This window comes from Platalea leucorodia, assembly GCF_965183815.1.
Source record: "Platalea leucorodia genome assembly, chromosome: 3".
Taxonomy (NCBI): domain Eukaryota; kingdom Metazoa; phylum Chordata; class Aves; order Pelecaniformes; family Threskiornithidae; genus Platalea; species Platalea leucorodia.
Window position 1 is genome coordinate 103,934,116 of NC_138825.1, and position 13,868 is coordinate 103,947,983.

Here is a 13,868-nt window from a genome sequence, read left to right on the forward strand (position 1 = left end):
GCATATAGATACAATTTTAAGTTTTTGGAAAATGTTATTGCTAGAAACCTGCTTAGTGTCTATTTCTTAGATATTTGCTGTTACAAGTGTCTAAGCAGGTTGCAAAGCTTTTTTCTCTGGTGTTCTCCAGAAAACCTGGTGTTATTAGGTATATATAATAACAATTACATGTATGTGTTTGTAGATATATATATATCTATAGCAGAAACACCATATGGACACACAGGTACAGAGGAAAACATATATGCTTTCTCCTCCTTGTCCTTGGAAGCTCTCTATGGGTGAAAAAAACCTGAAACTCTCCATGGATGAAAAACTCTCCATGTTTGTTTTTTTTCTCCTTGTACAATTGCTTTAAAGTAATGGGTTATAGAAGCTTACATGGAAGATAAGGGCTGATTCCCAATATTTTGTATTTCTTTAACTTCTCAAAAATAGGACTATCAAGTCACGAGGAGAATTTGTATTCTTGACTGTGATTTAGTTCCATGAAGAGGAGGGGTTTTCTACAGTATGTGCACTCTGATCACAATCTTAAATCTCTGTTTTGGATTTTTTATCCAGAAATGGCTTCTGCAGCTGTTGTAGGCATTCTACTCCATTTTAGAAACATGTCAGTCATTGTACTGGTCACCTTCCTTATGAGATTGCTCACAATTTATTGAAAGAGATTTGAAGAGTAGAGAAGAGATTTTGTTTTAAAGGCATTGTGTTTTGTTTTTTTTTTTTTTTTTTGTGTAACTTATACAATTTCATTATTATAAATGAATAATAATAGTAATATAATTATCATTATCATTACTATTTCTTCTTAAAGTAAATATATATACCTGTATCCTGAGAAAGATTAACTCCAAGTATGCTTAAATTAAGAATGAATATGACATGTCAGGTATGTGATGGGTAATTACAGATTTTCCAGGAAATCTAAGTAATCTGTGATTTATAACTATTAGCTCTATCACATGATGCAAAGGCAGCTACATGAAACAGCAGCCTTGTAGCTGCAAAAATCTCCTAATAAATATCACAACTGCATCCAATCCTACAATGGATCTATAACTATCTAAGCAGTCTAGCATACTATCTAGGCAGTGTAGTATACTATCTATACTGATAAAAATAATTTTTTTTTTTACATAATATGTAATGTCATGACATTTAACTTGGAAAATGTTGTAACTGAGAGACCATGAGGTTCAGTGCAGCTTTGGTAATGTTGAAAGTGTGAATAGAAAATGAATTTTCTGTAAAATAATTCTTAATACACCAGTATTTAATCTTTTTTTCACTTACATTTGCAGCTTATCAGCTGAAGAAGTGCCAGCCTCCACCCACAGTTCCACATGCAGATTTGTTTACAGAAGACGATGACTTTGAAATAGGTGAAAAAATAGTATCTCCTTTTCTTTCTTATGTTTTCACTTGAATTCTAATCAAACTAAACTGTTAATGTATTTCATCTTCCACCTGAGATTTTGGTATACTTCTGTTTGAGGTTTTTTGGGGGTTAACTTTTTTGTCAATAACTTTTTCAGGAGATTTTGTGAAGTACAAGTGCCATCCTGGTTTCACCCTTGTTGGACAAGATATATTAACCTGCAAACTGAATGCACAGTTGCAGTTTGAAGGATCCTCTCCATTTTGTGAAGGTAAATATATGCTTGCATGGTCTGCGTATTATTAGTATGCATCCTTTTTTATCTTCCTATACATTAAGCATCATATTTTTGGGCACTGTATTTTCAATAATGTTTAAAAGAAAAGTTTCCATTTATTTATTCAATATCTAAGAAGTGCGCGCATTTTCAAATTGGTCCCTAAAATTTTTGCACATTCAGTTCTTTACACTCAAAAGACAAGTGGCTTTTAACTATTTAACTGCACCATTAATGAAACACTGAGAGAGGAGTTTCTTTAGATAACTTGGGATGCAACTGATTTACTTTCTTCAGACAAGTTGTATCTTTAAATAAATTTAATTTTCCTTTCTTGAAAATAGAATTACTTGTTTTTATTCTTATCCCAGCCTCTCTAATACCTCTGTCTGTCTACATGAATTATTACTATGGATATAAATGTTGAAATGAATTCCTATTTTATGATAACACTCTAGCTTATATTTATCAATATTTCTTCTAGATCATATGAAATATTGGTAGATCATTTACAAGTTTACCATTAGACAAATATATGAAAGTACTCATGTTACACTCTGAAACCTAAGTGTCTGAAGGGAAGAAATACGTGTTTCTGGATCAGACCAGAAATCCTTTATATCAGACCATACACTCCATGTTCCATCTCTGTCTCTGGCCAATAATGATTTTCTAGTGAAGAATATAAGATTATTGCAAGCATGCAGTTAATTAAGGCTTTCACCCAACTGTAGCTAAGCCACTCTTAACCTAGCAATGTTCTTTGTATTTTGAAACTTGTAGGGCTATTTATTCAATGGATTTATTCAGTCGCATTTTGAACTCATGTAAATGTTTTAAAACCTAAAGTTTTGTGCAAGAAGTTGCATGATTTATTTTTGTAATATGTGAAGATGTTTCTCTGTTTCTCTGCTTTGAACTTGGCACTTCTTGTTTTCACTTCATGTTCTCTAGTTCTTATGCGGGAAGAAACAATAACAAGTTGTTCTCCATTCACCATATTTATGGTGTGATTCTATAGATGAGAAGATATTTCATACCTTTAATCATTGTTGTCACCTTCTCAATACCTTTTCCAATTCTACTCTATTTCTTTTGAGGTGATGCAGTACAGAACTGCATTTATATAATACTATATGATCCTGATAGACTTGAAAAATAATTTCTACTTCTATATAATTTGCATATTGTATTTCAAACTAATTTTTGGACTGCCTTCTTATATTTCTGTATTTTACCTGTAGTTTGTAATTTTTTACATTGACCTTATTTGGATGAGCTTTACATTTTTAAAAGATGCCAGAAAACTTTTCATTCTCCTGAGCTGTGCCACTATGTTGTAGTAAGCAAGAAATATATTTATATGATAGAAGGCCAGGTCTGAGGATACAATATACAAGTCTGATGAAATATCTGACAGGCAAGAAAAATCAGTCTCAGTGACCACTTCTACATCATTCTGAATGAATGACCTTCAGACCAGCTGCAATCAGACCACACCATGCTTTTCTTACAACTCCCTTTCCCTTCCTGTCTGGTCTGTCTGAGGACAGACTTTCTCAGAGTGCTTGGTACCATGACAACTCGCCAGGTACTGTCTAATGTGCAGAGCCCTAGGCACTCTACAGAGCATGCTCTTATTGTGCATGAATTTATGTTTACCAGTCGTTGACCATTTGTGATTTGTATTTATACACTTGGAGCCTCTGCTGTCATCCTATCCTTACATCCTTTTGCTACAAATTTCTTTCCTTTTTTAATTGCTGTTAGGCAAACATAGAGATGTAAACTAAAGCATGATGAACATTGCAACAGCAAGAAATACTCCTATATTGGTCACAAAAATTGACGTACTAGTAAAACAGCTAATTGGCGTTCAGTGTAAGGTAGAGATCTCTAATCTGACTGCTCAAAACACTTACATTAGAGAGGTGGTGTGATAATATTGTCCTAGTGTAGTGATGATATTTATGAATAAAAAGAGAAGTCAAAGATGGAGAAATCAGAAGTAGTATTAGAGTTAAGTCAAAAAGCTTAGTCAGGCCTTCCCTAAAACAACCGAATGAGATTTCTCCAAAAGCCGGGTTAGGTAATCTGTTTCTTGAAACTAGGATATGATGAGAGTGTTATGCTCTCCTGCAGAATTACTTTTCTCATGACACTGCTCCACCGCACTCAATTACATGTGACTGTGTAACATAAAGAAAGATCTTCGTTATTTCCTGTTGTTTTTCTATAAGCATTGCATGTATGTATGAATTTATGCAAACTAACAAATAACAGTACCCGGAATTTACATGTGCAACAATATGATTAAAAATTAATGTAAAATAGATTGCTTATGTCCTCCAATATGCCTAAAGCAAGTTTGTTGTTTTTGTTTTTTTTTTTTTTTAATATTTATTCCTGTTATCATTCCAAACCATTTTACAATAGCTACTTTTAAAATTCATGGGCTATACTTATAAATAAATGATAATTAAATATTTTCCGGGGCTCAAGTGTCTAATTCTGAGTTTTGTAGCTCAGATTTTTCTTGATCGGTAAAATTCACATCAATTCCTAAACTTCTAAATGTGTAGGGACTTCAGTCACCCTGTAACTTAGGTGACAGAAGAGAGTCCAGAAGGTATCAAGTTTAATACTGAAGAATATAATTGTAATGTGTTAATTGATTGCCAAATAAAAGAAACAGTATTAATGATGGAATATGTATGCCTCAACTGAAGCAATTCGTATGACTTTGTATTTAGGAGTATTCTGTTTTGAAATACCATGCTAAAGGTGATAGCTAATCTTATAGAACAAAAGGGTTCAAATTGCAGATTTTTGTTTTCACCTGTTGTGTGTACGATACCAATACAATAGTACTGTGAAGTTTATTTTTATTCAATTGATAAATATTAGTTATTAGTGGTATTGGAAAATGGATGTGCCTTTAGTTTTACAGAGCAAGGTGAAGCAGTTTCATTGTCTCAGTATCTCAATTTTATGTCCTTAACCATATGAATCTTGTAAAATGTTCAAGTCTACCTTCTACCCTAGAAATTAAGTCATGTAATCAGCAGCTAAGATGTACTGGGGGGAAGTTGGTGAGTAATTCATTATGGTGGAGAAAGAGAGCCAGCAAAGGCTGCCAAGATGAATGTTGCCAATTTGCCGCGTAACGCCGCGGTGCAGCTAGCCTCCCAAACTGCAAAGTAGCAATACGCTGTCTGCCTTCCCATGCCCCTGAACTACTCCAGAACTGTTCCTCTCATAAGTCCCTGTGGTACATCTCCTTTGAATGGCTGAGGTTGGAAGGGACCTCTCGTTCAATGACTCTTAGCCATAGGAAGTGAATCTTGGCCATTGGAAGAGTTAGGGCTATAGCTTGCTGTATAAGGAGATTTGGCCACTTCTGCTCTAGCACAGGAGAGGTACTGAGCTATTTACAGCTTAGAAAGACAGGAGTTTCATTTTTAGTTGAATTTTCTGCCCTAAGAATATGCTGAGGGAAGCCTCACAAGACACTCTTTTTTGTCTCAGTAACACAGAAGAATATTCCATATCTTCTTTCACCCTTTGTGTTACTATTTGTGCTGATTTGTATTAGAGAGGTGCATTTTAAGTAAATGCAATAGGATATATGGAGGAAAGAATTCCTACGGCAATCCTGCATTGATCTGTTTCTTATGTTGTGTACATGTGATGTTTTTTTCAAGGAAATTCTCTGACCTTTAAGCTGTTGATTTTTAATATTCATCCACCAAAGTAATGTTCTTAATTACAAAGCAACATCATACCTTTTCTCAATTATGAGAAGGGCATGAGGAAACATCTGCAAAAGGCACATTTGCCCCTGTGGTAAATAGATTAGTTTCAGGTCCCTTCTTAAGAATCAGCTGCAAGGAATGAGAAAGCTAGCAGCAGTCTTTCTCTGCTATTGATAACTTTTACCTGCTTTTGAAAAAAATGATTTTTTGTTATTTTTTCAAATCTAGCAAACGAGCTATCTCCTTGCCTTTTTCTCTGCTTCTCTTTTTGTCTCTGATGTCGTTTACAAGAAATAATAGATGATCTAAGAGCAAAGCAGGTGTAAGAAAAAGGCAGAAGTAGTAATTTCTGTGAGTTTTTTAATATTTTTTTTTCTCCCTGCAATTTCCTAGTCCTGTCTCTTTTTCTTTTTGCAGACCATTCTTACAGTGGCCAGTTCTCATCTGGATCATTTTCAGAGGTTTCTGAGGTGCTCACTGTCAAGGTGTCTGTGCTTTCTTGAGTGTGATTGTCTTTCTTCCTATTCTATGACATTTCTTTTTCCCAAAGGAAACTAGCAATTTTCACTTATCTGGATTGGTGACTTTCCTCTATTTTTTCACTGCATTTCCTTCCCTGGCTCCATTTCTTTCATATACTTTCAGTGAGTTTCTTGAGTTAGTGAAGAATATCTCAACACTTTATGACAATGATGTTCTGTGGATCACTATAAACTGATAAACAGGTTTTTTAAACTGTAATCTTGAATCTTATTCTTACTTCAAAATCCTCTATTCCAGATTCCAAAAACTTCATATACTGCAGTAAGTAAGCAGAAGTTCATGCAGCCTGTTCTTAAGAAGATACTTATAGTGCACCTCTTTGGAAATGATACCTGTGGGAACTTAACTCAAAGAGCACCTATATAAAGGGCTGTGATAATAACCTTTTAGATTAACCCAACTGTAAATTTTTCTGGAAGAATGTACAATCACACTTTCCATTTTATGAGACCAGCTGGCTTTATTCTTGTTTGGACTGTAGCTGTGTAACATCCAGATTTTTCTTGCAGGCCCCAAATCTGAACGACCAGTAAATAATTTATTTCATGAGTAATTTAACCAATGGTCATTTCCATAACTCTTTAAGATGCTGAGGAAAAGCAGGCAACAAAAGGCAGTTGTATCCTTACTATCTCTGCTGTTAGTTTTTAGATATGGCATGTTTGTTAAGAAACACTCCAGAGGTACTTGCTACAATCCCATATCTTCCTTCCAAATGTCCCATGCTTTTCAACTACTTTTTTGTCATGTTTAGTTGATTGTAGCCATTTCTTAAAGCATAGTTTATCCAGAGAAGTGATAGTTTTCCAGTGTTGAAAAGAATCACTGTGTCTCGCTGTGAAAAGTCTGACAGCATTACTGATTTCTCCCGGATACTTGTAATTTATGACTTTGAAGACCACCTTTTAATCCACAAGTTGCTCTAGCAGACTTTAACATTATAACAAACATTCCAATGAAGCCAGTACCAGATCAGTAAAAGCCATCCTCTTTTCTTAAAATTAGTCTTGTAGCATAAGTAAATGATATTACGGGGTAAAGCGGTTGTGGAACTGTGTCATGTCAGCTACTCTTCATAACTGATGAGCACTTTTACTGCATATCTGACAGAAATGCCACATAGCTAGCCAAACTTCTGTTCAGGAATAAGTCTCATGTATTTAACTAAGGGAAAATAGTTATTATTTATCTGACAATAGGTTTCTGCCCAATGTTGTTCTATGATAATTTGCTGTTGTACTTGCTGCAGATTCATGAGTCAGAACATTTATTGACTGTATTTTCTCGAAGTTGTTCTTCTCTTATTCTGAAGTATACAGGAAGTCAAAGTAAGAGTGTGTTTCATTTTAAGATAATGAGAAAGAAGCTACTGTCATTAAATACATGCAACGCTGTATTCTTACACAGAAGCTTGTGTGAAATTTCTGAGTGTAATTTGGCTACAGGTGTTTCTATCTCAAGAGACAATTCCTGAATTAAAATTGTCAAAAGGATACTTACTACTTTATATACCATTACCCCATAGACTTTCCCTCTCTTAGGATGTCTTCTATGAAAAATTACTTTACTTCTTAGAGATACTGTCTGCTACAGCCAGTGCTGTCAAATGACAGCAGAAAGGGACACATGCCAAGAAAAAATGATTTGCTTGCCATTTTTTCCCCAGCCCACACCTTGTTCTCCCTGCTTGACAGTATATTCTCACTTGCATATTACATCCCCCCTTTTCACAGACTGACATTTTTCTCTCTGACTGAAGAAATTTTTTAGCTAAACAAGCTGAGGGAGAGGAGAGGAAGAGACGGTTTAAAAAATCTAATATTTCTTCCTGCATTTACTGGCATGATAATGCTACATATTCTCCAGTCTATCAGAGCAGACTGAAGAAGAAAGGGCTATGACAAAAATGAATAATAAATAGTTTTTACTTTTTCACGCTTTCCCCCCTTCTTATGTCCCTAAATAATCAGAGTAGTTTTTAGATAGGTGATTTATAATTTATGCTATAGTATAAAAAAAACACAATTGAAGAAAAATCAGCCTGAATTTTGTGCTGAAGGCTCAACTTATAAGTCAGATCTAGAGAAGTGTTGGAACAATCAGAAAAGAACTGTTTTGTCTTTTTTCTTTTTTTCTAAACTTTGGTGCCATTAAGAAATTGGTAGTCCTCAGAAAATGAGTTTGTAAGTTTGAAACTCATATCTTTCTCACTTAATGTATCATTATTTAAAATATTCTAAATAATCTGGGACAGTGAATGGAACATTGTATTGTCCATCTCAGGCATGTACACTTTCTCTTACCTCCCATACACAAGTCTGGAAAACTGTATCTAGGTTAGAGAAAGGACAGAAATAAGTCAGATTCTCAAAGGTAAAGGTCTATGCACTATGTAGGAAAGTGATGGTTAATTTATATGTGGATTAACTGATAAAATTCGTATTTTGTTTGCATTGTTGCTTCTGGTGGAGGGTTCAGATTTGTCTCCAGTGTATGCAACAGAAGGTAAAGACTGGACATACCAGTATGCTTAATTTCTCTGAGAGGACAATTAAAGATAAAGTCTTGACACTGTTTTCCAAAAGTTTACAGCAAAATTCTTCTTGGATACAACTGAACCTAAATTTCACTTCCAAGTTTGTAAAAAGCCAACTAAGGGAAATGGTCCAGTTTTTAATGTTGGTTTCTGATAGTTATGTGTGTTTTTTCCCCTGTAACATATTTCTTTCCCCGATCATTTTTCCTCTGTTGTTATGTTTTTCACCTTTCCTATAACCTTGAATTTATGCAAGTACTTGGGGACTGTGCCGGACAGTTTCCAGGAATGCATTTCTGTCAAGATATATTTGCGAATCTTCCACAAAAAACATTGTTAATATGCACATATATTATGAAACTGTGGACAAAATGTATCAGACTTCAACAGCAAACACACTAGAAAAAATCAGTCCTGCATGCGAGGCAAAATGTTAAAAACAGTGACCAACAAAAGAATTTCTTAACCAAAGCTGGTATTTAGGATATAAAATTTACAGCATTTTAGTATAGTATACTCCTTGTTATATGCAGGGATCATAAACGTCTATGAATACCAGGTGAAACTGTGTAAAATGTTATGAGTTCAGAGTTTAAATAACAGGGGAAGTGATTGCTGAGAAGGTCTTACTTCGATGACTTGGAGTATTCTGTATCCAAAATAAACCCTTTGTCTGCATAAAACACGTATGTTTGTAAATTATCTGTGTGTGCCTAGAAGCTCCAAAATGTTTTCATGTTCATGTAACAGACTTCATTTTTAAAGGTGGGCGTTTTTTTTAAGAACTCAAATCGAAGACAGCTACTAGGTTTCCAAATAAAAAGTTTTACCAGGACTTTTACCTTACCTATGTGAATGATCACACCAGCATATGTGAATCCTTTGACTGTAAACCCTTTAGGCTGTGACATATTTCTGGATGAATGTTTTACTATAATTAGTGTCCTGTTTCATAAATGCAAGGTTTATAAAGGTGGTCCTGTTTCTGTTTGTGCTAAAGGGAGCTTTATTGTTCCTTCCATCTAGAATAGGATTTTAACATGTTTTCATTTGGAAACTGAACCTGAAGCATACATATCTCTGAAAAATAATACTATTTTTTCATGGAAAGGAAACATTTTATTTCATTGGTATTCTTGTTCTTGTTGTGTCCTTTTTTAGCACAATGTCCAGCAAATGAAATCCGTACAGAATCATCAGGAGTGATCCTCAGTCCAGGTTACCCAGGCACCTATCCCAACTCTCAGACCTGTTCTTGGACTATAAAGGTTGACCCAGGATATAACATCTCCATCTTTGTAGAAATGTTTCAAAGTGAAAAGCAGTTTGATGAGCTGGAGGTATTTGATGGTAAGAGAGATTTAAATTCTGCCTAACCACAAAAGAAAAAATATCGAGTCAAATGGAGCTTGATTTCCAATTGTTGGGTTCATAATGCATTGATAAATCTGAAACTGAAACAATAGTCCAGTATTTCTATTACTTTTGCCTTAAATCTAAATGTGTTAGCCAATGAAAGTTTTTATAGCTGTATTCAAGACAAAGAAGCTTTTAATTTTTCTTAGGTATTGTTAGAGGACGAGCAGTAGCAGCAGCAGCAGCATTCCTATGAAAGTCATACAGTTTTCTCTCTCTTGGGAAATGTATGGAGGTGTCTGAAAGGAGAAGTTAACATGCTATTTTGTAATTGATCACTTCTGGTGAGGAAATATTTTGAGGGCATAATTCCATTTGTCCAATTTAATAAAATTATCTGAGGTTAAATACTCAAATTTGAGTTCAAATGCCCAGTCTACTTTCTCCATAGCATAGCAGAACCAGTGCTGTACCTTGTTTGAATACACCCCTGTTAAAGAATTTGACCATCTCTTGGCACAAAGAGTAGAGAAATTACAAAAACTCAATTTCCAGAGTGTTACTCATAGCAGCAACCTCTCAAAGGGCCCTATTTAATTAACAGGCTATTCTTATTTTCTGCTGAATTCTGAGCTTGTTATCACTTGTTCTGTGCTCATTGATCAATGAGAATAACTAGTCCCTGATTGTTCTTTAATATATTTTTATTCATTTGGAGACCATTATCATATCTTCCCTCATTAGCCAAGAATATATGATAACTATGATAGAACTGATTAATATTCACTATGGGAGTTTCATAACATGAAAAATCTTAAAAGGTCATATGTTTTGAGGTAACTTTCCCTAAGTATTTTTCTTAAAGAGTAGATTTTTTAATGTCTAAAATTATTAAAATATTTTCAATTTTTGATAGCAGCATTTGGAAAAAAAACACAGTATTTTTCATTCTATTAAAAATGTTTATGATCTTTTTTTTTTTTTTTTTTTTAATATAATGTGTGTGTTTGTCCTTGTCAGGTTAGTGGAGAAAATAGTCTGAAAAAATCTATTAGGACTGTATTTTCCTCCACTCTGTTTTGTATTTAACACCAAGACAATATGTATTATCTGGTCTGATCACTTTGTTTATTTTATTTTGAAAAATTCTGCTGAAACTGTTTAAAGTTCTCGATGAAGATTTTTGTTTTCTTTCTTATACATTTAAATTTAATGAAACCAGATTATCAAGAATAGATCTGAGAGAAGAATTATCATAGTTACTACATTTTTAGGCATCGTTGTTTCATGACATGAAATCATATTCTTACAAATTCATCTCTAGTGCAGCTCTACTGAAGTAATTTTTTCTACCACCTACCAGCAAACTTAAATGAGAAAGATAATGGCATATTTATAACCTCTCAATACAGTGCCATGTAGAGATTCCTGAGCTAGCTCTCAACAAGTTGGTATTTAAATATGGCACATTGCAGTGCCTTGCAGAGATACTTGCTTGTGTCCCTGTTGCCACATTAGCAATGTGCTTTGCTGGGCTAATTAGTTCTACATCTCAGCGTGATGAGTTTGTTGGGGCAGAAGGCAATGCTGATGTGGCTATACTGTTTCCAGTGATGGATATAACTCAGACTAGCTTGTTCAGAGCTAGCTTAGGTATTTCTCTGTATTATTGCATTTTGCAATAAATATACATCATAGCCCGGGACCTTGTGTAGTCCAAAACAGCATACCTTCATTTAAGTTAGTAGAACTGCCTGAGTCTATCTAAACCAGGTAAAGATATGTCACCAAACTATACGCAGAAACTATATAAAGATCGGCAAGACAACTTTTAGAGAAATAATATTTGCTAAGGCACAGGTCTCTGATTACTTTAAAAGGCAGCTTTAGAATGTATGCCAAAATAGTGACTACACCTAACTGACCACACTTTAAATTATGGTGCTTCTGCAGCTGGATGATGATCAGTATAGTCATCCAGTCAATAAGACTACCCTGGTCAGCTGGGAGCAATAAGCCCATTAGCCATTCCCACTTATCAGTCAGACCCTTGGGAGATCCCACCTATATTTTAAACTAGAGAAGCCATAAATGTACCATGAATATAATTATTAAAGGCTTTTGAACTTTAAAACACTGTATTCAGGCTACTTATACTGAACAGCATTCATTTAATACAGTAAATATTCTTTGGGGTTTTATTTTTTCTCCCTGAAATAAACCAACAAAGTTCTGTCATTGAAATTAGATGGAAATATCAGCTTTTACCAATATTCAGGAAAGCATCATGTGACAGGTCAGCACACCAGAAGTTGAGTATTTATTTCCTTATATAGACAAACTCTAAATTAATAATTAAAAAAAAAAAAAGTCAAACTCAGGAACATCTAAGTCATGCTGCTGACTTTCCTGAACATCAGCTGAAGAGCTGCCTGCTAGGTAAGGTATGGAAACTGAAACTCAACTTCAGGAAAAACAAAGCAAACTAAAATACATCGAATCATTCCTCTGACCTCCCAATGGCTAAAAAAAGTGGTGTGGCATGTGGTGCTACAAACTAATTTCAGGATTGCAAATAAGGAAATATTCTCACCTTTTTGTATGTACTAGATCTTTATTTGTAATTGCACTCTTTTAGCCCCTTTATTTGAGAATTTTGAAAGAACACATACATTCTAAATTGTAACAAATGTATTAAACAGATTTTAGAAAACCCAGGGTGAAGCACAGAGAAACTAACTGAATTGTCATGTTCTAAATAATTTTTCCAAGCAAAAATAGGGATTGACCTCAGCATTTCTCATTGTTTATCCTACACTGTAATCACCAAACACTAACACCCTAATATGAAAAACAAACAAGCCACAAAGCATTTTGATGAGGGCATGCTGGGCAACCTGTGCCTAAAGCTATGATTGTTTGTTCTTATTTTGTATATGTATTTATTATTTAGAGTTTATTTAGTAATACTTATTTAGTTGTAGTTTTGTCATTATGGTGACTGAACTACAGTTCCTAAGGACTGGGAGGTTGTCTTAATCTTTATGGTTTTCTGTGGCTTTTATAGCCTCCCTTTTGTACTTGCAATGTCCTGATCAGAAAACATTCTTATTTTTTATCGGACTGGAGGGGGAGAAGGCTGACAACAATGGTTGTCAATTTTTAGGTGTCGTTTGAATCGGTTTTATTTTTGTGTTTTCATGTAACATAAGAAGAGCTGATCAGGCTGCAGCTGCTCAAACTCAGCAAAAATGAATGAAGCAGCCTCTTTATTTGAAATAGCTGCTGTGGCCAAGATCATGTTGGTTGAATGTGGCTTTCCTAAAATTGAAAAATGTGGAGCAAAAGGCATATGAAAGGGAGGAGTTCAGCTGGAGAAAACATAACCTTCATATGGAGGAAGAAGATGCCATTTCATGTTTTAGAAAGCCTTCAGTCAGAGATTGCTTTGATACATAGACTATTTTTTTTTTCTCTTGCATCTATGTTGTTTTATTATACAGTTAGCCCCTGAATCATTGTTTGTGCTTCTAGGGTTTTATTGGATTTTATTGAGGTGAAGATATTGGTCTAGTACCAGAACATATTTTTTCAGCATCCTGTATTTACCATATGTGTATGTTTTTTTAAACTAAAATGATACCATAGTAAACACACTATCTTTCAACAGGACTGAGTCCTAATGAGGTATGTATTGTAAATTCATAGCACTTGTAAATATGTGTATTCCACAGTGAAACTGTGATGATCTCGTATGTGATGGGGCATTTTTTAGCTGTGTTCACTATGTAATATGGTGGTGTTTAAAATTATACTAGCTGCACAATATTAAGGAATGTAAAGATTTGCTGCCACTCACTAGTTGGAAAACAGTTTAAATAATTATTAGATACAAAAGGACAAGGAGCAGAAACATAACCTCATTCAAAGTAATTCTTCCAAATAGAAATTAATTAAAAAAAAATCCACTAATTTTTCAGTGTTTATGGCAAAAACGCTCATTGTTTTGCATTTCAGTTT

General features: G+C 34.4%; 1 protein-coding gene across 1 annotated transcript in view; it reads left to right on the forward strand.

Annotated features, from left to right (window-relative positions):
• The window catches only part of CSMD1 (CUB and Sushi multiple domains 1), a gene marked incomplete at both ends in the record, with an annotated part of 1,257,610 nt that overhangs the window by 1,130,520 nt on the left and 113,222 nt on the right, over positions 1-13,868 (forward strand). The window contains 3 exons of the mRNA XM_082305706.1: positions 1,305-1,385; positions 1,539-1,652; positions 9,654-9,842. Of these exons, the coding sequence (XP_082161832.1) occupies positions 1,305-1,385; positions 1,539-1,652; positions 9,654-9,842 (384 nt within the window). The remainder of the gene's footprint in view (positions 1-1,304; positions 1,386-1,538; positions 1,653-9,653; positions 9,843-13,868) is intronic.